This window comes from Camponotus floridanus, unplaced genomic scaffold, assembly GCF_003227725.1.
Source record: "Camponotus floridanus strain SB8 unplaced genomic scaffold, Cflo_v7.5 scaffold30, whole genome shotgun sequence".
NCBI lineage: Eukaryota > Metazoa > Arthropoda > Insecta > Hymenoptera > Formicidae > Camponotus > Camponotus floridanus.
This window is the reverse complement of record NW_020229437.1, coordinates 136,773-163,511: the sequence shown is the minus strand read 5'-3', so window position 1 is coordinate 163,511 and position 26,739 is coordinate 136,773. Positions and strand designations below refer to the sequence as shown.

At 36.3% G+C, this 26,739-nt stretch overlaps 1 protein-coding gene across 3 annotated transcripts in view; it reads left to right on the top strand.

Moving 5' to 3' along the window:
• Window positions 1-26,739, top strand: part of LOC105247912 (bifunctional heparan sulfate N-deacetylase/N-sulfotransferase) — a 209,188-nt gene that overhangs the window by 118,936 nt on the left and 63,513 nt on the right. For 2 of the 3 annotated variants that reach the window (XM_011252374.3, XM_011252373.3), the window contains one exon: window positions 25,012-26,625. In XM_011252374.3, coding sequence (XP_011250676.1) covers window positions 26,456-26,625 — 170 coding nt within the window. In that variant the 5' untranslated portion in view covers window positions 25,012-26,455. Of the gene's footprint in view, window positions 1-25,011; window positions 26,626-26,739 lie in introns of those variants that run through there. The other variant, XM_025410272.1, reaches the window with a different exon arrangement.

Below are 26,739 nucleotides of genomic sequence, written 5' to 3'. Positions count from 1 at the left end.
GTTTGTGACTTTAACGGAAAATATTTATATTAAACCTATTAAATTGTACGAATAAAATTCACGGAGCTTTTTTCCAATTATCAAACTCTGCAATCAATGGATCTATTGAAGAGCACCTAAATCTATCAAATTACCTCTACCTTGCGCGAATCGACTGGACCAATCGAGTGTTCATAATAGGCGGACGATGTAATCGCCTTAACTTTGATTTTCCGATTGGCTCTTATGCCGCAGACAATAGCGAATAAAATTTCTGAATTAAACGATACGACAAAATCATCACGGTTTAGTTTAGCGACTAACAATAAGTACGAGCGGAACACATTTTAATTGTCATACGTGCAATTTAATTTTATTTCAGAAATATTCAACAATCACACAAGGATAAAGAAAAGAATATCAAATAAGCGAAAAAAGAGAAATAAAATTTTATATAAACACAGAAAAAATAGAAATTCTCGATAAATATTTCGATCATTGAAAATACAGAAATAAAGCAACGAGTTGTTGCATCGATGCATTTTGTATGCGTTTCTGATGGGAAGGCAATTCGCCGTAATGCGCCAATAAACCTTTATGCATTCAACATGCGGAAACGTTTCTAACGTTTACTCGCTTGTTGATCAATCTGCGCTTGGTTGCACAATATTCGCGGTTCGTGCAACGTGCGCGTTGTGGCGACCGGCGCTACGACGTGATGATACTTGGGATTGACCTGACCACGAACGTATTCTGCCGAAATACCTATATTGTGGATGCAAAATTGTCATTAGTACTACAACGGTCGACGATACGGGTGGACGAATACGAAACTGGAGAAAGACGAGACACGCTTTGGTTTACGACCGAATCGACTGCCTGACTGAAAATTACTCCCGATACGTATCGAGACGCGTATTGTTGGCGATATGACGCTTGAATGGCAATCTAGTTTGACGCGTTGTTCAAATTTGGATATACAGCTCTTGGCTATCACCAATAGAATAGAAGACTACATCGAGATCGATCATAGCCTTGAGCGAGTAAATTCTATCCGATGCATTGACAGAGCGCACAGAGCGAATTCCAAGAGGTAAACCGCCGACCAGAAATATGTGGGAGGAGTAAGCCCGAATTATCGCAAGCCGTACGCGGACAAATCGGAAAAGGAAGAGAAATGACAAAGAGCCCGCGACCAACGAGCAGCCGCGATAAATACACCGCAAAATTTGATATCTGCGCTTGTCAGAGTAAAATATCGACTCATTTCCCCCGATAACTCGTTTTCGATCGTCCATTCACGATCGACGTGAATCTCGTCCGTGCGATGGCTATAAAGCGTCCGCGTGCAACGGAAGGACCGTTTACGAGGAAGGATCGTTCGCGATCGCGAGCCGAATTTAGCGAACGCGGTTGAGTAATCTCCGCAATCTGCGTTAGTTCGCTTGAGCGATGCTCGGTCAGTTATTCCGTGACTGAAATAGATAGCATATGTGTAAACTGTTCATGCATTTTGTACACGTCAGAAAAGCTGCTTAGAGAATCGTACATGAAAATCCAAATCGATTGTATCGAATGTTTCAATATCGATTTGACAATCGCAATATTTTTTCATGAAGAGGAATCCGGGAATTAATCTCTGACTGATCTATGAAAACTAGATATTCGATTTATTTCGAGAATAAATATATTTTTTACTATTATTTATATACTTATAGAAAGAAATTGGCTAGGAAAAAAGTTATTATAGGTAACTTGTTCGGGCTACGAAAAGAAACGCATGCTATTTCAGAGGTTTTAAATCGAGAGCTTTTAAAAAAACGGGAGGAAGGAAAAAGGGGTTTGCAGATCGTGTTGCTCCATCTAAAAATATCACGAGGCTGCCGGTTAGAATAACTATTGTTCATCTACGCGGGTAAATAATTGGTGACGTAACAGTGTAATTCAGGCGCTCTTCCTCCATCGCTTTTGTTTCGGGAGAAAGAACGAGTCGGCGGTGGACGAGGGAGGAGTAGCAGGGGCGGATGTGCAGCAGTCCATTGCACGAAACTGCCAGAGAATCGTCGCGAATGTGTCGTCGCGACAGTTGCAACAACAACGCGACAATCTGTACTCGACGAGGTGAAACGCGCGAAGACATTCCTCGGTTGTGTCCGACGTACACCGATTGGATTTGCGGCCGTTCTCGTCGACCCGTGACGTACTCGCAACACTTTGACAAAGTCGTAGAAGTAGACCTGAGAATAACTTCCTTGTCCCCTCCCGCAGCCCATTCACCATTCTTGACCATTGTCGTTGAATTCAGCAATTACATTTATGACCGAACTCCTTCCCGGAGTTTGAGCGCCATAACGGCTTGCTCGCTAATCTGAATAATCTTATTTCACTTACTTACTTTGCTCGAGCTGTTTATCGCGCCGGTTTATCTCTGCCCGAGACGGGATTAAATTCTCCGGCTAATGCATCGCGACCGTCTTGATCGTCGTTTAATTGTGTTTATGATGATTTAGCGTCAACGTGAAAAGGAAATGGAATGTCAGATTTTTGACAAGATTGAATCGGTGGTTTTATTTTTTTCATTTCGTTTTCCCCTCTTTGAAAAAGAGAAACGTGATATAATCGATTAATTTTTATGCGAAATTCGATTACATTGACGTTTTAATGCTCTCTCGGAATTAGGACAAATATATTCAAAATCGGATTGGTTTCAATTACCGGTCTCTACGGTTAAATCGTGGCTGTAGGAAATTTGTACATTTGTTAAAATAATCCAACGAGCTCTTTCCCGAATACCGCTCTCGCATTCGATGCGGTTTATTAACTTTCCGACGATCACGCATGGTACATGTAAAACCAACGGCGGCGGAATCGCCTATCTGATTTCGCAGATAGGTAGGTCGCACTCTGCTCGAATCAATGCAATAGGATATTACTTTTAATTATAACCGGATAAAATATTCAGTTACGCTGAATTTATGATTATTGACACGCTTTATAATCATAGAGAAAATTGCTCAAAAGTTTTCCCGCTCTGTTTCCATATTTTCTCACGTATCATTTATACCACTTTTTGAAAGCGATACCCATGAAGTTGTTTTACGCCGTTGATTATTTCCGCGTGAATCATGATTTAAACATATCATTTACCGGTTGATAAAAATTCTCTATCGGCCTTCGATGCATGTCATAAGATATATCTCAAATGATTTTCAAATGATGCACGCATGAAAATAATTTTGTTACACTATCCGATGCAAAATATAATGGATGACATTTAAAAAAATTGATACCGCAAAAACGGACAGTTACTCTCAGTTGATAGAAAAAAAAAAAAAATATTTTACTGCAATGAAACGGACACTGCAGGGATGAACGTGGGCTATGTTGCCGAAATCGCGATGAACGTTTACAAAATCGGATCGTTTTCACTTACCAGCCAGCGCTGATACGGTAGCCACGGGAAATTTGCAGTTCCATTGAGAGCGTCGTTGCATTTTTTTTTTTTCGTCACTGATGCCTGCGATCCGCTATTTACGAAGTTCGCGGACGGTATCGCGTTACCGTCTGTGTTACCGTACGTAACCGTGCGCGCAGCTTGGTCCATTGACTTCAATCAACGCGGAAGTATCGCGAAAGCCGGTCTGTGCTCCAATTACTGTCTGTCCGTACGTCGCGTTCGCGATCTGATCCGATCCACGCGTACGTATACAACCGGTTCACCGGTTAAGCGAGCCACACGGCAAATACAGTCATTAAAGTGCAGTGCCCACGCGCGCACCCACGCATTCGACACATTTGAACGAGCGCGTGTCACGATACACGGGCGAAAGGAACGGCGAATAAACGATCGATCTCTCTTTCTCTCTCTATCAGCTGGCATTGCGCGGTTTCAAGAGCCTCGCACCTCAAACATGTGCGCGTAAATGCGGGACATCCATCAAAGTGTTTCGTTTGAGGGGTTACGTATAATAGGATTGATAGGGAGCCGGATACTGCACTCCTATCCACAATAAGCGATGATGCTAGGCATTACCGAATCTTTCTAAACTCTTTCAAGTGCGTGATACGATGCAAATTGTGGCAATGATTGGATGTATGATTTATATCCAGTTGTTTTTCCAAAATTATATAGAGAGAGAATTATCATAATTATTATAAAACTCTACAAGAAAAATAACAAATTACACAGTTTTTTTAATGCAATTAATTAAGAGAGTAGTTTATTATTTTTGTAATTAATTAACATAATAAATGATATATTGTGGAAGAGAGGAGAAAGGCAAATAAAGAAAAATATTCATATTTTAAAAAATAAGTAATATATTTCTACTATATTTTTCTTGATTCAATTTTATATTTATTCTTATATATGTATATAATCATTTATTACATGACACGATTCAGTTTGCAACAAGCGATCTGTTATCTGTAATGATTTAGAAATTCCGATTCTGTTTCTGCTCTTATCCTGTATGATATATGCGTATAATAAATTCTTCAAGTGCAGTCAATGCGTACCGAAATGTATTACGAACTTTGTAGATTATACTATCACAGGAATTACCGTCAAAGGACGAAAGGCGTTATTTCCGTTAGAGAAACCAGGAAACGTGCGTTCGCTCGCGGATTAACGGTTGTAAATTGTTTTTTTTTGTGCATTACCGCTTGGCTACGCATATCACGGAAGTACGATAAAAATTTGCCCTAACAGCACAGGATTTATTTATTACCGTGACACTCGCGGCAGATGACCGTGCCGGTTATCCGACGCCGCCGTAAATCTAGCCTAGTAACACTTGACATAGTTTCGCTCGGGCGTCATTGAAACAGTGTTATATAAATAAATAAATAAATAAATATATATATATATATATATATTTATTTATTAATCAATGCTATATTATATTTATTAATCAAAACTAACGAGAAGTATGGCTGAATACACACACAGCTATCTTTACTCTAAATGATAACTATACTATTTTGTAATCGAAAAAAATAGTGCATGAAAAATGGCTGGTTGAATAATAAAAGGAACGAATTAAAATATTAATTATCTATGGTCTAAAATATATTTTTAGAAACGAGTTTGATGCGATTTTCATGTGACAAATTATTACTTTAATGCCTTATTAATGAATTATTGCTCGATGATGAGATGGACAAAATTTAACGCGGCAAATTTTTAACAAGAATTTTATCAAGATTAGCGTAGGACATAGTATGTATTTCTAAAAATATACTCAATTACATTATATTTTTTATAATATTGAAAATTTTATAAAAGAATTTTATAAAGAAAAATATAAAACTACATTATTTTTTCTTCGAAATGTATATATATGGCAATTGTGAAAAAAAATTTTAATCCTAAAATGAATAAAAGTATAAAATATTTAATAGATTCCAAAGAGAAGAGAGAGAGATAATAATTAAATTATACAGTATGATAATTTTGTTATTTTATAACGTTATTTTATAATATAAAATGCAAAAAGTCAGGGACACCTGATATTGCAAGTTTGTACTGTTTTTACGAGCTTGGTCGATACAACATGTATACTAAAATGGCACGAGTTTTGAGCGCGTCTTGCGCTCCGAATTCACGGACAATAATTTCGCGATGCGAAATGCAAATACGCTACAGATTCCCTTAGAAGCGTTGTCGTTCGTGTCAGCTTCATAATACGGCGGAACTTTGACTCGAGTTGTCTTTGACTCGAACGGGCGCGGATCTTGATGCTGCATCTCTCGGAGTTGGCGGAACAATTGTACCTCAGAACTCTACTAATACCTCGTCGAATTCGGGGCGGTAACACCTTTGTTGACGTGTTCGCTCCTTAACAAATTGGTAGTTCCTTGGATCCCCGATAGTTTCGAAAGTTTGAACCGTGCATCATGTGCATCGACGTGCAAAATATCAATTTTATTAATTTAAGTAACTTGTAAAATCAATTTAATTAAGTGTGTCAGTAAAATGATTATTTTACAATCTTTATCTAGATTGCATGATATATTGCATCAAAGAGAATGTAGTAAAATTGCTCTATAATCTATGATTTTTTTTGTTAGCTATATAATTTTATTTATACCTCAATTGTACATCAGACACGACGCACACATGACGCACGTAATTTATCGTTTTAAATACAAATGACTTCGGACGAAATAGATCATTTACTTCTTGTACAATAAACGCAGTTTCTTAAATGAAAAAGAAAAGATGTAAAAATTTTCTCTTTATTCGATAAAGGATTTTTTAAAGATAAAATTGCAAAACAAGATTTTCTTATCGCGCAGCAAGCAAGAGCACTTAGTTAAGAATCAAATAGCGTTTGAAATTACGAAAACTATTTCTTTGTTTTGCAGAGAAGCATAAGCTCTTCTCCCTTAGCGGCACAAAAGGACGAACTTCGTCGCGTAAAGCGCGTTCTCTTCCACGAGCAAGCGTCTGTTTCGTATTCTTTCGAAAGAAAAACTCTTGCAAAGTGAACGGAAACCGCGGAAAGAGCGAGATAAAAAATCGCAGGTATTTTGGTTGCTTTCCTTTGTAGCGCGGTCCACGGTTATCGTCATCGTGCGTTATTGTCATCGTTTCTCTTACAATTAATTGTAAACGATAAGCGATATCTTGGGTGATGAATGTACGAGTCACGAATAAGGTTTGCGATAATTCTACGCTCGAGAAACGAAAATGCGATTCGCTTCGACGATCGAATATATACTTAATGGCCTGATCCATTAACCTCGACAATATCTATGCACTATGCGCCACTAACCTGATATAGTATATCAACATGTTAACGATGACATGAGCAAATTTATTTTTGAAATACAATGGCATACTCTTCAAGGCTGTTATTATTAACATCGACGAATTACAATATTTTGAAAATATAATATTACACTACTCTGTTACTAATTCCCCGGGCGAGATATTTAAAATATGTATAAAACTGGCGTATTATTTCGTATTAATTAAATAATTAAGAATTCTGGTTTTACTTTTAACAATTCTATATTCTTAATTAAATGAAATTCTAAATTTAATAATTAAATTTAATTTAATAACTAATTAAATTAATTAAATTAACTTAATTTAATTAAATTCTAAATTTAATAGTTCTATAATTCTTGATTTAAATATATAATTCTTGATTTAAATATAAATAATTTTAATCGTTAAAGATCGTCAAGGAAAATATCTCAGAACATATTGAAGTGTCAAGTTTATGTAGTATCTCATTTTGTTCTGCGAAAGATTTTTCTTATCTATAATATTCTATTGTTAAATTTTAAAAAAGTCTCAATTTAATTTTAAATTAATTATAATTAATCTTATTATTCAAGACAAAAATATTAAAAATACATTGTTTTAATTACATCTGATGATTTCACATGCCAATAATTGTGCTTGGAAATTCTGCTATATTCTAAGATTAAAGCGAAAGTTAGTTAGATAGTCGAAAAACTTATATCTTTATAAAGCTCGTATCTTGTAACTTTGGCATGTTTACCGAACTACAGCCGTGAACTCTCGAAAAGTTTCCGGATTCCGTATCGAAGAAAGGTTTAGCTCTCGAATAAGAATGCTAGGCTTGTAACAACGTAAGTCAGGTAACCGTGGAACGTTGATTCATGGCGTATAACGTAACTCTACCCGGCGATCGGATTAAACTTGATGCCTGGCGCACCGGCCCTGCCAATACCCTGTCGTTATACAATATCGACGTGCCACCGATAATAGGTCCAAATTTACACCCTGCTACGATGAGATATGACCCTTCAAACTGACGCATTCAAGACTTATATAGGCTCCGCTAATCTGACAGTTTACTGATTTCAACCAAATAACGATCTATATGCTATATTCGGAAAAAATGCATTGTATAATGAACAAATAAATCATACGTTCGGGAAATCAAACTTTCTTTGATACAAAGTTTTATTTAAAGTTTGATTGATTCAATCTCCGAGTAAAATAATGGCAGTCGAATAAAATACCAATTAAACTAAAAATAAATTTATTTAAAAAATAGATATATATTATTAATTGTTAATATTGCTGTTTATTATATGTGATGATTTTATCGAACGAAATTATTTTATATAGAGATATCTATTATCTTTCAAATAATCTTTTATCTCGGATCGCACATCTCTCTCTCTCTCTCTCTCTCTCTCTCTCATATCCATATCCCTCCCAATTCCGTAATTGCGCGTACGACGGATACCTTCCTCGATCCGGTGTTACGTAATTGGCACCGTTTATGTTGTGATTAACACGAATAAGCAGTAAATACCTTGCCGGCTAAATTTAATTGATTTCTCGTATGGCAGAATTACACAATTAATTTCTAATGCCAGTATTCATTATAACGAATCGTAATAAGCCCGATTTATCTCCTAAAAATATTCAAGTTTTACAATGAAGGACCTGCGATAATCGATCGCTTTATCCTGCATATCTATATAGGCGTATGTGTATATGTGTGTGTGTATATATACACATATATTTATATACACATATATATTTATATACGTACACATATACATACATACATATATATATATATATATAACTATACATACATCATACTCGTTGCGCGCCATTAATGACACCGAGCTAAAGTGGCGGTAAGTGGTGAATGTGTGGCAGTCGTGTTAACGAGTCTCCGATAGCGAGCGGCTCGACAGCTGTTAACGTGCAATTAAAATGACGGGACAGAGAGAACCGCTGCGGCCGAGAACCGACGTAAAATCAGCGGCGCGCGGCGCGTCCGCCTGCAATCGCGACTTGTTCGGAGCGTAATACCTGCATCATTAACGGCGAGCGCGTAGCACACCGGACATGCCTGCCTAATTACAGCTGACTAAAGCGTTTGATTATCGGCACGTGCACTGAGATAATAGCGGCACCCAGCGTCCCGACTACGTGATCGAAACCGGGATATCCGTAAACGCAATTTCCGATTAAAACGTATCTCGCGCGGAACAACGGTCACAAAATATCAACGTGATTCGATCTAATTGTCCTTTTTTTCCCTCGTTTTTTTTCACGTTTTTTTTATCTGCAACATTATTCTATAATCTTTATCCATAATCTTGCAACGTCTAGAGAGAGCGAGGCAACATAAAGCGCAAATCTTCGCTCTTACATCATTAAGTTCATTCCGATCGAGATACTTTCCTCGTAAGTGGACGAATATTCTCTCTTTAGATTTTTCATCAGCCTTCCTTTGATGCTTCGAGTTCTTTTATATCGTAAACCTTTGACCAGACGGCGGCTGTGATCATTAAAAACGGCTGATATCTTCTTAGAATTGAATAGTCTTATTGAAATATCGAATTAAGCAGTATTTTTTTTATTTACTCTATAATTCGTGAATAGATCCATAGAAAGAAGCTGTGTTATATGAGATATCCTGCATTTCGCAAACATCATCTAATCAATATCTGCCTCATCTCGTATTCGGACGATTTGTCAATAATTTATCGCTATTTTTTTAAGCGAATACTTATCGCGATCGCCGTAATGCATCGGTCCAACGATTTTTTGGTATTCTAAACCTATCGATACTCTCCAGAGATCTCCCGATAGATCTCCCCTGTCGTAATATCCTCACCCTCTTTGGCTTTTCCTTCTCCTTCTTGCATATGTTTGGCGCACATACTTCGTGTTCTGTGGTGAGATCACCCTCTCTTTTCCTCTCCTTCTCTTTTTTTTCTCATCTTTCCCTTATCCCGTATGCGACCCATCTCCAGCATCCTTTCGTGCCTCCCCTTCGTCGCCATCGATCAGCCGGTACTTTATCACGGCGCAACGTGTGTGCACATACTTTATCGCCGGTGCCGCATTATGGCAATACGTCAGCGCGGTTTTGCCAGCATCAATTGCTATTCAAATCAGCGCTGATCGTGCCTCGGACAGGATGGCTGCTTATGATAAGAGGAAGAAAGTGATAATATGCAGTGTCACGATTAACTAAAAAATGATTGTCTTCTATTTCTTTTGAGTTAACAATCGCAAAAGTATTAGCGAATTAAAATTAACGATCTGTCGTCTGATATTTATATCATTTTCACTTTAGTAAATTGTGCATGAAATGTTAACGCAATCTATAAACTGACGATTAATATTTTTACGCGATTTTATTTAAGAGTCTTAGCGAGTTCGTACATGTATTCTTCATATAATAATTGAATTCGATCAGGTTTCAAAATTTGTTTGCAATAACTAAATTGCTCACAATGAGAAATGAAACAATGAGAGAATGTATTGCAAGTAAGGGTGAGTTTGATTATACTGCGAATAACGCCTGTACAAAAGCATATTTTATTTATTAAATTATATTAAGATTTACTTTTTGTTTAATAGTAATGACTAAAATGCAAATTAATTATGTACAAAAATCTACTTTTTCGATTTTTACAGAAATATTCTCGATATTCCTGATTAGTAAAATAGAGAGTATTACAATGTAAAGCAAATTTTTTTTCAATTAATAGAGAATTGTGATAAGATGAGATCGTGTATATCGGATAAATATCAGTAGAATGTTGGTTTTAAAGCATCAGTGTGAAAATGGAAGCGAATGTTTATTTAATACTATATTGAGATTTTATTCAATACTGTCATTCAGAGATGAACGCATGAATTGAAATAAAATTATTAGAATTCTCTACATAGCGAATTCCACTAATCGTATTATTTCCTCTTCTTGTTTCATCCTATTTGCAAGAGAATTATTGAAAATTTATTAAAAACATGAATTGAAAATAATAGTCGCTCTCATTATTGAATTGTTTCAAAATTTGTTTTTATGTTATGTGCACGCTTCTTCTTTTTTTACATTATAATAGCTTTTCTTTTATTATATTTTACTTAATATAATTATTTTTAAAATCTATAAATTTAGTTTGTTCAAATGAAATGCACTTATTGCATACGTTTTGTTTAGATTTGAGTTTACCATAGTTTATCAAGTGAATGAATCGAAAAGTTAGTAAACAATAAACGTTGTTCACATATGAAGGCTACATCATATCGCAGAATATTGCAAGTTTTAAGAATGGAAAGGGTCCGAACAACAACTGGTATAACACGCTTTGATAAAAGCAGGAAATAATAGAAGACGCAGCTTTTGTTGAGTTTCATGATTCAATGCTTTTGAGCATACATACTCGTATTTTCAATAAAATGGCAAAAATTTCATTTACAACAAAAATTTCTTTGCACGTCATATAACGAAGAAAAAGTATTGCGTTTGATCTAAAAGTGATAAACCGTTTATAGAAATTATTGTAAAGCAATATTGCGAAAGATAATAAATGTCTGTAACAATAATATGATTTTCTAACACACATGTGATCCTTTTAGCTAGTGGTTCACGGGAATATCGAATTGGAAAGATAAACAAAATTACATATCAATCTCTTGATATATAACAAATCGATTTTGTATTTGCGATATTTCCTATCGCTCATTTCATCTGTGTATGAAATCTCGTCGCGTTCATTAAAAATAACAGTCCGATAGTTATTGGATATTTCTAAATAATAATGTTGAAAATCTGACTCGAGAATAACAACGTTTTAAATGAAGTTCATAGGATGAGCGTCTTTAATGCAATTTATACTCGGGACTTAACGAGGTTAATGAATTTAGAGCTTTACTTCACGTAAATACTTGCAGAGATATTCACGATACTATGTTTCACGTTACATTGATTGTAATTACGATCTAGTAAATGAATTTTCGTGTGATCCATCGTCTAATTGGATTTTATTTGAATCACTACTTTCGTTTATATTTTTCGAAGCTCAATGCGAAAAGCATTGGAAACAATATTTACCCACTCAATAGAAATTAAATGAATCTCGAATCGGCATGACAGTTATTTAATAACGCTACTCAAAATGATCTGCACACTGTGACAATACTAACGAGATATACCCACGATGCCATAATTATCGCTTTTATTTTAAATCGGATCAAAAGTAATCATGTGCTTGTTATCCAAGCAGTACAAGCTTTTATTTTGACAATCGTGTTATACTATGTGTCAGTTTCAATCATTTCATCACTTCATAATCATTTTCATCGCAATGTGAAAAGACAAGATACATTTCCATTATAGCATTAAACTGGTTTCGTCTGATCGCCATTCTCATTATCGTTTATTTCTCAAGATATCGAAATAATTATCAAGTGACGCATACTTTCCTCATATAATTAAAGGATATAAAATTATGTGCAACGAATATAGCGAAGTTGAAATAAAATTAGTTCATAAATTAGTGTTAAATATGCATCGTTTAAAGCGTGGTATGGAATATAATCCTGGCACACGGTCAAATAAACGGGTTATTGCAGAAAATAAGGGCGACATGTTCAAATAATATTAACTTCTCATAACATCGGTTTTAATAGCAATTTCGTGTTGTATTCGCAGCTTGATAACGCAGAGAATTATAATTTTATAAATATTTTCTTCAGAGTTTTCTCTTTTGCAAATTTACCAGTAACCTCACAACGTTTTTTTTTCTTCTCTATTGTGAACTAAAATTATATGATATCATATTTCTAGATTTAAAATGTTGATGTAGTATAAAGCTATCATAATATCCAGTAGGTTAAAATGGCTATGTAAAAGTAACGCAACGTAATCGTTCATAATTATATCCTGGTTAATCTATATCGATTGATATCCTGATTGAAATACTGACCTAAAAGTGTAATGTGGCAGAACAAGCATTACATTATCTTATTATTATCCGAATGATGTGTGTGTAAGCATAGATTATTTAAAAATCTGAAGGTGCAGTCGTTACCATGTATATATTAGTATCTATACAATACAATACCAAATATCTCTAGACTGCTCTGCATTTACAAACTTTCTCTCTACATTTATAATTAGTCATGCATTATGATAGCGATGTTATTACAATAAAAAGTGCAATTTACCGTGCTCGAAACACGCCTCTTTAATATTCTGCGTATCATCAGTGTACTAAAAAAAAAGTACGACGCTTATGAAAACTGCGATATATTGCGAGAGGAATGTAGAAAATCTCACTGAAACATTGCAACCGTACAGTTTGCGAAATACGAAACTAGGTTTTTATTAAAATATTTTTTCTTCTTTTTCAGACGGAGGATTAATCTCCAAAATTATTATTTTCTACCATTATTAAAGAAATAAAAATTTCTCTTCGTTCTTAAATGTAATTTGTGTCTAATATATTTTTATTATTATATTATTATATTATTATATGTGATGTAAATTTTTCAAATAACTCTAAAGTTTGCAATAAAATTTGCATTTCAAGCACACATGTATTATACTTGCTGCGATCGCGAACGTCAGGTTGTAAAATCAATGATTCGAGCGATTTAACCGAAGAAACGAGATTATTTCCGGAGATAATATACATAAATCGTCACATGCCTCGTTGCGTTATCTAGCTAGTAATGCGAACAAATGATCCAGTAAAAGACAATCCACTTAATGGAGTGGTTTTAACTCGTGATAACGGAATAACTTTGGGAAATCATCAAAATCTTTTTCCGAGTTCGCGTGGATCTGTCGATTTTAAGATATGATGAACGATAAAAAGTTCCTCCAGTCATTGACCTATGATACGATATCTTCAGCGAAGAACGATCACGTTCTTATACGCTTGAAAATAAACATATGTACGTCGAGAAAGAATTCATTGTTACATTACAACGTTTTGATGCGTTATGTAGAAGCAATTTTTAATTTCCTAATAATACAAATTGACAAAAAATATAATAAAAGAAATATATATTAAACGATATACGTTATTCTCAACGTTTTCGAGCTTAAATCTTGCCTTGCGAGCTTTAAGCTTTAAGCTTTCGAGAATCATGAAAAAAATCTAAGACAAAAGTATAGTAAAAAATTTGGCTTATTTAGATTAAATGATTTTTTATGATGATATCGTGTCAAGATTGCTTGAAAATTATAGCATATTTCTGGTAGAAGACATCGTGACTACCGGTTATTACAATTTATAACTGTGTTGTATATTAATATTGGATATAGTGTGTAGTTATAGAAGGCTATAAAATATCAATATTATATGTAAATTTAAACGAAGGGTAACACAAAGTCATGATGTTTATTATTACATAACACGGAATAATTATGAAATTAAAATAGCTTTATAATTTTTATACAAACTATTAAGTTGAATTTAAAAGAGAGTATCATATTAAAACAATAGTATATAGTATGTATAATAATATCACAGTTACTCTGTTTAAGTAAAGTTTGATAAAATCTTTGAATTTTTCAATATGTCTATCAAAATTAGTCACAATGTTAATACATTTGTGTTACGACATGATGATGATATATTGCTACGATATATATGATACCTAATTATGATATGGCACGATTATTACGTGTTATTATAGCTATTACAAATGATAATAACGTACGCGTTATTCCATCGTAATCGCGTAGTGCGTTGTGTTACTTCACTCCAATATAATGCAAATATGACATTATCAGTATGCAACGCATGTTTGCCAACGATAGTCGTGTTGATAACAAATAGTAGCGTCAGAGATTGAAATAAACTTGAAGGATATGTTTAAAAATTACGCATTGGTATATTGATTATATTGATTCCAAAAGAGATTTTCTATAAAAAAAACACACATACACACACACACACACACACACACTCTCTCTCTCTCTCTCTCTCTCTCTCTCTCTCTCTCTTCATTTTGATTCCCTTTGAAGATTTAAATTTAAATCATGAACGAAGTCTAGTCACGTTATTTATGTTAAACTGTTAGTATTCCTCTCTCCCCTCCTTTATGCATATACGAGTATTTCCACGGATATACTAAAGCTTTAAACTACTTTTCTAGTTATAAATTAAAATATAGTCTCTTGTGCAGTTGGTTTATTACGCTTCAGTTGAGTCTTTAAAAAATTCATCAAATATTTTGCATTGTTCGCATCTCACGAGACGAATAACAGTATATAATTTTAAAATTGTAAAATTTGAACGATTGCATAAAGCCACGGAATCAAATGTATTAGTTGCTTGTACAAATTTTATGTTACTTTTTTTTCCTTTTGGACATACAAAGCGGTTTAATGCGCAAAAATAAAATATCCTGCGGGCAAAGATGACGACAACGATGACAACGACAGTCACGCTGCTTTAAGCGACGACGTCGCGGACGAGAGACCGTAAATCCGCGTCGCGGAAGTTCGAGAACGAAGCGAAGGTGTACGAGGTGAACTCCGGAATGCCTTGGGGCAAAACGAAAAAGAGAAGAGTCGTGTTGTAGCGGGAACGGGAGTCGAAGATATGCTGGTGATGGTTGTAGACGGCAACGGCGGCGGGGGCGGCGGCGGCGGCGGTGACGGTAATCCTGGAGGTACGAAGGTGGCTGCAGGGGGGATGCACACCATAGTGCAGATGATGCACGGGACAAGTGGGGCGAACTCGGGATGGTAAACAGGGGAACCGTGCATCATCTGAGAATTGAAGTTCGCTCTACAATCTCCGGGGGAAAGATCTCTAAGATCTCCACGCGATGCGAAACTCAATAGGCCATTCCCTCTTAAGAAATGTATGCATTTCGATGCTGACGCGCGGCTTTGACGTTGGAGAGGTGTGAATTTCGCAGTCCCTTTCTACGTCATGCACGTAACGAAATCGCCAGTGGGACGAAATTTACCGTTATCGGCCGAAATTGAATTCTCTTTTCTTCGAGTCCCATTATAGTTTCACAAAGAGAAAATCTATTGCCAATTCCTCAAGAAATTTAACAATAATATTCGACGCAATGGAGACTGAGTGCCTATATATATATATACGTATACCGCTATTCGACTGAAACTGCATTTTCCGTTCGCGAGTATTACAAGTATTTCACAAAGATAAAATCTCTCTCTCTCTCTCTCTCTCTCTCTCTCTCTCTCTCTCTCTCTCTCTCTCTCTCTTCAATTTCTCAAAAAATTTAACGATAACATTCAATTATAATAGAAACACGCACATACATTCATATTGAATTCTATGTATATATTGCATATATACATTGAGAAAAAAATCTAATTGCATTAATTAGAATTCTGGTAGATTTAACCAGATATGTCTGTTGGAAAATGGACGAATCAGAATTCTTGTAGGAATTACCAGATGAATCTAATTAATTTCTTCCTGTTAAATTTACCAAATTTTCTGGTTAATAATACTAAACTCGCCAGCAAGTCGTCTAAAATTTTTTTCCATCTAATCTCAAAAGTCTGTTTAATATTCTGAATTCCAACAAGACTATTGGATAAATTCAATCCAGATTATTAAATAAATTATTTTAAATTCAGTTTGTTAGAAATTAAACTGATAAACAGTGATGCAAGAAGAGAATGCAGCTCAAACACACACAATCAGAGAGCTAGCGTCCTCTTTTTAGCACTACTGCTCGTAAGAAAAAAAAATATATTTTGGATTTAATATTAATACTAGTTCTTTATATACATTTCATGGCAAATATTGAATACGAGTTAAGTTAAGAATGGCTCGCTGCCTTAAGCAAAGAAATTAATGTAACAAAAAATTTTATAGATTCAATCGGAAAATACTAACCAAATCCTTATAGTAAAATCTATTAAACGTTCTAGTTATAAAAAATCGAGTTTTATCATGATAACTAGAAATTCTTATTTGATTTAATCAAAATGTCTTCAATACGTCTTCATATACGTCTTGTTAGTACAATCAAACGATTTTTCTCAGTATATATATATATATATATATATATATATATATATATATATATATATATATGCGTGCGTGCGTGTGTGTGTGTGTGTGTGTGTGTGTGTGTGTGTGTGTGTGTGTGTGTGTGTATTAGTATCAGTACACACTCTTTGGTTTCGAATAAACATTATTTCCAAAACCACGAGCGATTACATAGCTTCTATTAATGTGCAAATTCATCGCTTTATACCAATCAGCGCGACTGTCTATTAAATTGCTATATGTATTAAATAAGCTTGAAATGCATTTACCCCTGACAGCAGGCGTTTATACACAGTTTCGAACATTTCAATGGACTCGGCCGAATTGAGTTGATTAAAGTCGAATCGCTCGTTATTGTTGGCAATCTGATAAGCAATTCTGTCACGCGCATAAATTATTATCGCTAATGAATACACGCGTTCTTTTGTTTTTCTATTATAGGATAAGAGTTAATGCCTTGATGTGTATGATATAACGCCTAGCGTATCACGATATGTAAAGTGTCATTTATAGAATATATGTGTGGCACACAACTTCATCTTGTCTCTGAATGCGCGTACAAACATACGTGAATTTAATTACCATAAATCGTTAGTACACCCAGCGCAGCGCGCAATACCGTTTTACGGTGCCATCATTAGTGCAAATATCGTAGCTAGCGCGTTCTAGCCCCTACAAGTCGGTACATACGACAGATGTTAACACCGAATTAACACGTACAATGTACGACTACAGCACCATAGGAAGTTAACAGCGTTACCGGCACGTCGATATGATCGCAATTTCAGCTTACAACTATAATTAACGCGTACTGTACAAGCCGTATGCTTGAGTGGACTCTATTAAAATGTACTTTACCGATCATTAATTGCAAGAGATGCGAGCAAGGGTGGTCTTGCAACTCGCTGAATGACAATATGCTGTAGTAAATGTTAAAAATCTTTTACAATTATATGCATATGTATATTACAAAAGATTTCTGTATTTAAAAAGCAAGGTAGTTGTTTTGTGACAGTCATTAAACTTTCGTATAATACTCGTGGTTTACGTCATAAAAGTGCTCGGTTGGGATTTCTGAGACTATTTTCTACATGTTAAATCAACATGTAACTAAGTTGCTCAATATGAAATGTGCGTTATGTTGAGTTTTACTATTTGCGGCATTTATTTTATATATAATTTTTGAGATTGTTTTAAAAAATGTTTTAAAATAAAAAAAATACATTAATATGAAACTATCATGCATTTACGGAAATACGCTCGTAGTATTAATTAAATACAGATAATGAATGAAATTAAATCAGAGATTCTTGAAACAGGAATTCTAGAGAATATAGGTTGATTAGGATTGATATGGAAATTGCAAATTAACATTCAGCAAATAGCAAATATTACAATGTCCTCTAATCACGACTGGAACATAATTACACGAGTTAATAGGATCGTTTATCATCAAAACGCATAGCAAAGAGTTGCTTTATTACTCTAATCCGCGTATAATATTAATCAGTAATATTAATCATTAATATTAATCGTTATGTAAATATTGTAGTTCTGCTAAATTTAATAACGACGTCGATAACCCCTTACTATATGTACACGAACGTCTCTTCCGTGTTTGCACAAGTACTTTCATAAGCGGATACAGAGTCGTAATTAGACGCACGGTACTCGCCGAGAGAAACACTCGAAAAGTAAACGAGGGACGAGTGAGCAATAATCCAACAAAGACATGCACGTACAACCCTACACTGACGCAAAGGTAGACCCGCACGATGAGAGAGAGGAACAACACATGATTGTTTTACATGCTCTCGTGCGAAACACTTTTCATTCACATTTCATTATAACTTTTGAATTTTATCATGCGCGAAAATTGCAATATCAATTTTATTAACAATCCAATATACACATGTATAAGATTATAATGATGTTTACATCCATTCTATACCGCTGTCTTCCTCGATTTTGCTCTTCTTGACTATGTAAAATTTTACCCAGATAACAGTTCAAGCTATATCGTATCGCGTTCCTTGCTGTTATTTTCTAGAAAATTTTAATTATAATTTCAAACGACTCGTAAATGAGACGCATTTATTATCCGCGCTTTATGTCTCGTTGAATGTCTTGCTACAATATACAACACCGAAGAGCAGCATCGCTAATTAATGATCAACGTTGCAATTCAAAACACGATACATCATACTTATTCTCTTCTAAAATTTTAACGCAAGAAGAGTCATTTATGTTTGCTGTAATTGAATCATGAAATGATGTCAGAATGATGTCAAAACAAATGAATCATGGTATAATGAAAACTTTAAATCGATAACATATTAAATTTCTTAAACTTATTTAGGAACAAATTATCAATTTCCCAAGTTTCAAAGTTAATTTTCCCAGAAACAAAAAGCATTTTATTTTATATTGTTTTATTTTTGTATAATATTATTACATTCATTGAAGTCGTTATCATTATTATTCCCTTCAAACGTCAATGATGAAGAGAGTTTGATTTCGAAGCGAGCACGTGCAAGATGAGGATTGCATAAAAAGGCACACATCACTTCTACGTTTTTTGACGCATGTCGCAATTTGCGCAAACTTGAAATTTCGCGCTCGCGAAATTCCGAGACTGGTGAGCAAAAACGAGCGACAGGACGAATTATGACGATACGTTAAATATCGAGCGACACGGACGGCAGTCGTAAAGAGGCGTTACCGCGCCGCCGATATGCATGTGCATCTATCTATCTCCGGTTGTGCGCATCTGTCTGTCTGTCTGTCTATCTATCGCTGTGTGTGCAACGACGTCGAAATGACAGCAACGCCGCCGACAGATCGGCTCTCCGCTTGTGGTCACGACGGATAAAAATACGTCGGCGAAATTTTGCTGCGACCGCAAATGCGCCGAAATTACTACAGTACAACCCGCAAACTATCTCCGCGGTGCGCTGCAGAACGATAATAATGGAATAATTGCTCGTTTAGTTCGAAGAATTGCATAACTTGTTGCGTAGGTGATAAAATGTATCTATTTTAAATACTGGTTTTGCACTTTCTATTTTATTCAATGCTACGTGTTTCTTTATTAGGTAAATGTTTTTTTCAGATATATGATTTGAATCTCAATTTTATAAGCAATTATGTATCCATCAACTCTTGCTCGGTATAATCTAGATTTGAAAAATTGTTAGAAATAAAAAACGGAAAATGCAAATGAGATATTTGCACATGCCTTTTTAATGAATTATAAATGTTTAAACGAGCAATTAGTATGTAATCACATGATACTATTAGCGTATCAGAAGATTCTTGCATGAAAGATAGAAAAAATATTTCCTTATCGCAATTATCGTTTTCCGTTTCCCCAAGACTATCTTTTCGCTGCTTTATTTCACGTTATATATCTATAATTATATTTTTTTATTGACATCATGAAAACATCAGGAAAGTAGCAGATATTATGTTTTTTATTCATTACCATATTTTCGAAAAACAAAAATATTATTAGGCATAGAATTATAGATATGACATGTATTTTTTTTATAGTCTCAGATATTTGGAAGAAAAGAGGAGAGAGAGAAAAAGTGCAATAGATGTGAAGAGCATTGATTTACACAAAATAATCCTAAAAAGTGCATTGTAAGGCGCGTACGAAAAAACCGCGCGCCTCATCAGCTAGTTAATTGCTTTTTAAGTCGGGTAATATGCTGAGGCTGTACTTCATCCGCGGCTTTTAAACCAATGCCAAGCCGCAGTGGTATCTCCCCATTGCAATATACGCTAGAATTTCATCTTAACCCTTAGTGCGCCACTTCAATGCTTTTCGACATCATAATAACTTTATGGGCCCAGCTATTAAGTTGGCATCTTTATCGCTGAAATAATTCTCTTAATTATTGCAGAATTTCTCACTATTTACTCTCTGATTTCTGACGCCTGAAATGATTCAGCAAACATTAAACACAAAATATGCTTGGGTATGAAATTACATACATATAATAAATTACAGAGTAATTTTTCAAATTATAACATTTATTTGTTAAGTAATTTTTTTGCTGTTTTTAAATTTTAATTGTACACAAAGTGCGTTTTCCTCCCGTTAATTATGTATAATTTTCTTTTTGCGCAACTATGAATTGCAGATATTTTCTTAACACTGGAAATTTTTTTCCGTATAATCACGTTGCCCTTGCGAACGAGCAGTATGCAAATTCTCAGCTAATTTCCTCGCGCGTCTACGCGACGAGCTTATTTCTTACGGCACGTGGCTTGTAATTATCGGGCAGGATATTTGATTTCCTTTACGCTCTCGTGCCATTTCCAGTGTCTTCTCTCCTTACTTTACGTGTTTGCGCGCACTAATGCATCTTGAATGTAAAACACAATTTAAAAAAGTGTCGCGTCATTTTAATCGACCATGTATATCTCGGGCGTGTACCTAATTTTATTACAATACGCGCGTTACATACATATGTTATAATGTTACAATACGTATTTCCTCATACGTGAACGAATGTTTTGCTCGTATCAGGCATTATCGACGCATTGTTGATATCACCCTAAAATGATGGCGCAAAATTTACAATTTAATTCGCGTATTCAATATGATTGCCGATCGAGCACACATAAATAATAAATCCACTCGTGATTTGTGCGTATCATATTTTTTTCAAAAGTTTCGTTCTCGCGCACACGCGAACCATCTGGCTCCTGGCGAGAGCCACAGAGAGATGTCGGGCTGGCTGCATTTTTATTATATCGCGATATCATAGTGCATACGCAGTCGGAGCAAAGCAGAGGCGTATGAACGTGTGCGGAAGGAGGGATGCTGTACGCGTGTATGTGCATGCGTGTATGTGTCTGTGCCGCGTTCCTCGGATTTAATTTCACGCTTCTATTCTGGCCAAAAACGCACATGTACGCACATGTAAGCACTCGCCTGTGTACGTAGAAGAGTACGTCGTGCATATACGTGCAACGAATTGCGCCGGAAAGCGAGAGACCACCGTGCTGGCCGACCGGTTAACCGGGGGAGGAGTGCAATAGGCGTTATTTCCGACCGTTGTTTTTCATGTTCACCACCGTCGGAATATGGCCGGCGAAAAAGGAAAAGAAAAAAGGAATTATATCCTTTTATGTGTATGCGATATATTTATATAATCCAAGGATCATATATAAATCAAATCAATAGAAATTTTCGATTGTCTGTCGTTCAAAGATGAAGCCGAAACTCGCGTTGAAACTTTACGATGTTGCAACGGTTTCGATGCATTGCTGATTCCTTTATTAATATTTGAAGCATTCAATGAGCGGGAAGACATTCGAACTTGATGTGCACATGTATGCGTGTGATCATCGAGTATTGCTCTTTCGCTCGAGATTCCTGCGGAGAATCTCGATTGAATAATGGAAGTTGGTCCGTACAGATTAATACTTGATGCCACGTTTCCAGATGCCAGAGTTTCCCATCAATTAGGAAACACCTCATTAATTCAGAATACCGTTGGGATTGATAATAGTATTGTGTGTGCGGTATAGAAAGTAGATATTCAATATTTCTGCTGATAGAAAAAAATTTATTCTTTGTTATAGACGTACTTTTTGATAGAATACACATCGCTAACCTTGATAAAAACGAGTCTGTTATATCTTTGCCGTTGTGTGTGTGTGTGTGTTATATTTTTTTTATAAAAACACGTGTGTATTTGGAAAAATTTTAATAAAAAAATACTCATCTCCTTATTTTATTTTTTTACAAAGATAATAAATTCTAGGGTTTCACGTGTGCCCTATCTTCCAAAAAAATATGTCTCGCTTGGGAGATTTTTATATATACGAAACACTCTCCTGAGAAGAACTCCGATTTCGCAGCCCTTTGTTTCACGACGAAATAAAAAGAAACGCAACCAATCATGCTACGGGAAACAGATGTGACGTTTCGAGATCAATGCTTGTGAATTTCTTCATCTGACATGTGACAAAACATCTATAAACAGGATTGGTCGTATATTTTATTTTCTTCGTTCTAGTTTACCTGTTTCCTATTCAACATTTATTACACTCAAACTTAAAACTTGTGTATATCAAAAGTATATATCTCGGATCGATATTTCATTCCGCATTAATGCTTAGAAAGCTTCTTCTGTCTTGAGAGACGTATTATCAACTATTTATAGTAATCTCATCAAAACTTTTCGCTTCAGAATTGAAGAAAAACTAAAATTGATTACATTTTTTAAAAACATCAAATTTGATACTTATAAATATGTTTAAAATTTAAATCAGATTTTAGATAGCCGAAGAAAATTGGAGATTTAAAGGAGAACCTGAAAAACAAAGAGAGGCTAAGATTTTTTAGTTGGACGGAGGAAGAAAGATGAGTTCGTTCGAACGAATAATCAGAAGGAAGTTCTCGTAATCATTTTGCGCCAATCGAGTAGTTTCCTTGTGCAATCTCGGTGCTCGTACATTTACGTGGCTTCTCCCTTTAAATCCGCGCACGTGATGCATTCGACTAACGACTCTCTCGGGGAGCTAAAACGTGTCTCTTGAATTAAGCACCCGACACCGGGTAGATCTAGAAGGGACCTCGAAGGAATTATTTCTGTGCAATAAACGAATCGACTCCATATGGAGCGAAATTTGCGAGAAAAGTTACTTTGGTGCGTAAGGTCGGAAAATATTACAGAGTTGAATGTGTGCTGGAGGGAATTAGGGAGACCTTAGTACGGATGTTTTCACATATATCTGAATAAGAGCGGGGTTGCCACAGCGATAAATTTTATTTACTGCTTTTGTTTAGCGAAATAAATAACTGGGGTTGCTTAAAGAAGAAGAAAGCAACTATACGTATTTTTAATATCACTCGTGTGAAAGATTTAGAAAGTTGCCATCTTATGATATTTTAAACATCTATATTCATAATGAAATAAAAGCAGGAAAAGTACGTGTTTCTCAATTTGCAAATACTTGTATTTGCATTAGATGTTCTTGATGTACTTAATTATTATGAACATTTATGCGTTTAAAACACTATCAGTTTGATAACGTGTGACATTGAAGAAACAATAGCTATTCTATTTTCGTTTCTCGCAGGTAAACGCATAATAGTTGTCGTTGTTCAATTTTCGTGCTTTTGTGTTCGCGTCAAGCATTTGTTTCGCGCCGAGTTTCATTCCGAGCGAACTATCTCATCATTACACGTCAGCGAGTCAAAGAATGGAGCATTTCGATCGAGAGGACGATGGAATAGAAAAGCGGGGGAAGGTATTACCAAAGTTCGACGAGTTCCCCCGTCCACCCATTAGCGTGTCAGTCATTCCGGCCGTGTAATTAAATTCTGTGCGCCAATGTCGCCTCGCGAATCCCTCGTCCTTCGTGAGTCTTTTCCGAAGTTACCGTATCTGCCCTCTCGGCTGATTCCTCGAAATTATCCTGGCGTACTTTGTGTGTGAACGATATCAATATTTTCCCTGGGAAAAATGTCGGGTCAGCTCCTGAGAAAGACGGGCAAAAAAAGAGAGACGTGGGGCGCGGGTTGCGCGAGGGTGATATTCTTTTGGAAGGCCTTCTTGACATCGGTTCTATTCGCTCCCACCGTTTCTCCGCGTTTCTTACCGCTCCGCAGTCTCATTTTCAATTTATCCCGGGCGCCTTTTATCGCATTTTTCGTTTCTCCAACCTCCATACAGTCCGACGACGAATAGACTCGCGCGAATACACCGGATGAAACGAAAGTTTGTATCGCCGCGGGGTCGCTCACTTAGGGGAGGCTTGAAGGACTGATTAATGGACTTTTTACCGAGGGCGGATGTATAACCGGTGAGAAAAAAATTAGTCGAGAGGAGGTTAGGGCAGGGGGGAAAGCTGTAATACGGTCGATTAATTGGAGTTGTTGGACACCGTAATCGTCTGACCGTTGTTGTTTAATCGCTTCGAGATGACTTGCGCACGAGTATCATCCCTTTTTACAATGTTTTCTCGAACGATTGATCGTTGTCAATATTGATTTGTAACGTTATTAATAATTTTGGTTGAAAAAGTTTGGTTGAAAAAGAGAGATATTTTCCAATACATAAATTCTTTTACATAAATTATTATTTCAAATTTAAATTGACTGAAAAATTTCATGTACGTTTGTGTGTACGTGTATTTATTATAGGAATATCTCACTTATATTTATTGTCCTTTGTGTATTTTCTAACTCTTTCTTTATTCTGACTGTTGCAGAGCGATACCATGGGATTCGTGGTATTCCCCGATGCTGCGCGAGAAGGGTCGCCGACGCAAAGAGATAAACTCTGAAAATTGTTTCGTGTAGGAAGAGAGAGCGTTGCGTCTGTACATCGTTTCTAATTGACAGATAGAGGAAGGAAAGCCAACGGCAAATAATTAGAAGCGGGAATGAGAAGAGGGTCGGAGGGTGGAAGACAACGAAACATTCGAAATTTACGAGTGAGTCGGTTTGCTCGCACGTCGTAGGATTCAAGGTGGCGTCTAAGGACGGTCGTATACTATAACAAATGGTCTAGCCGTGAGCTAGCTCGCCGTGCAACGACACCGGAAATAGGCGATATCTATCCAGCGAGTGAATAGAAAGATCCGCGAAAACTCATAAGAACACACGATGTGAAGTTTCAAACACGACCCTGCTTGTCTTCCGCGGAGCAAATTGTGCACAAAGAGATCGTCGACGATGAGACGCCGCGCGTTTTGCGACGATTGTCCTGCAAGAGAACGCTTCGCCATTTTTTAAACTCGCGATTTAAATTCCAAGAATGATGAGGCGTTGCGCAACTCGACATTGAGATTTCGAAAAGGATAAGATCCATGGTAATCCGGCCAGATGGGTTAAAGACGACCCCGATCGACGGCGCGATCTCGTGCTGCTTGCAAAATGGCGATCGTAGAGCATTTTCGAAAGTGCAACAAGTGGTGTACGAATCTTCGATGTTGAGACGTCATCGATGTTACCCGATAGACGGACGACGGGATTTGATCCGGGACCGATCGCGACCGGTTGGATCGAAGCTCTCGGACAGAAGGACGGTTTCTTAGAGATGTGCGCGATGGACCGGCGAGATTAAGCGCATCTAATGAACTCTGAATCCGTTTCTCTCTCGTCTCCAGTACGATCGTCTCGAAATTTCTTCATCAAGGTTCTCTTTGCTGGACTAAGTAGATTTACCTTGACCAACGAATCGAGAGTCGAAAAGCTTCGATCGGATGCTGTTGCTTAACCTCGTCAAAGTACTTCATTGATCGAGAGATCGAGAGATAGACGAAGACTAGCTGGGATTTTAACTTGATTCCACTGAATTCTCTCGAACTCGAATACGTATATTAACGCCGTCAATGTGTGTGTGTTGTGAGATATTTATCAATTAAAGAAGAAGAAGCATTGATGCTGGAGGGAAGATTAGAAACGCGAGTCCATGGAGACAAAGACGCTCGATATTGAACGGACGAAAGAGACACTCGCTGGGAATTACCAACAATTCTTGAAACTGCTACGAAGTCTCCTGTCGGCGGATCTACTGAATAACGTCGTAACGGCATTCATGCGTCATGGGCAAACACGTTCACTGACACGCTCAAGGACGAGCATCTTGCGATAATCCACGTCAAGGCGTTGTCGCATTCGCAGAGAGCATCGTCGAGTGAGACGATAGTGATGAGGATAACCGCGAACGAAGCTGGCGTTCCTCTACTAGGCGCCGTTGGTCCGCGCTATGTCGTCAAGCAGGCGACGGTGAAGCGCTGTGTCCTGGCGCTACTTCTCATCTCCGTCGCCAGCATATTCTACTACACTCACTACATCATCAGCAGTGGATCACTATCTAGGTAAGTGCAAACAATGAGCAATTCTGACATCAGAAAAAAATAATTGCTTAACGTTAACACTTTGTGTCTCATAATTAAAAAATCTTTTCGAATCATTTTAAATCCATATTTTAG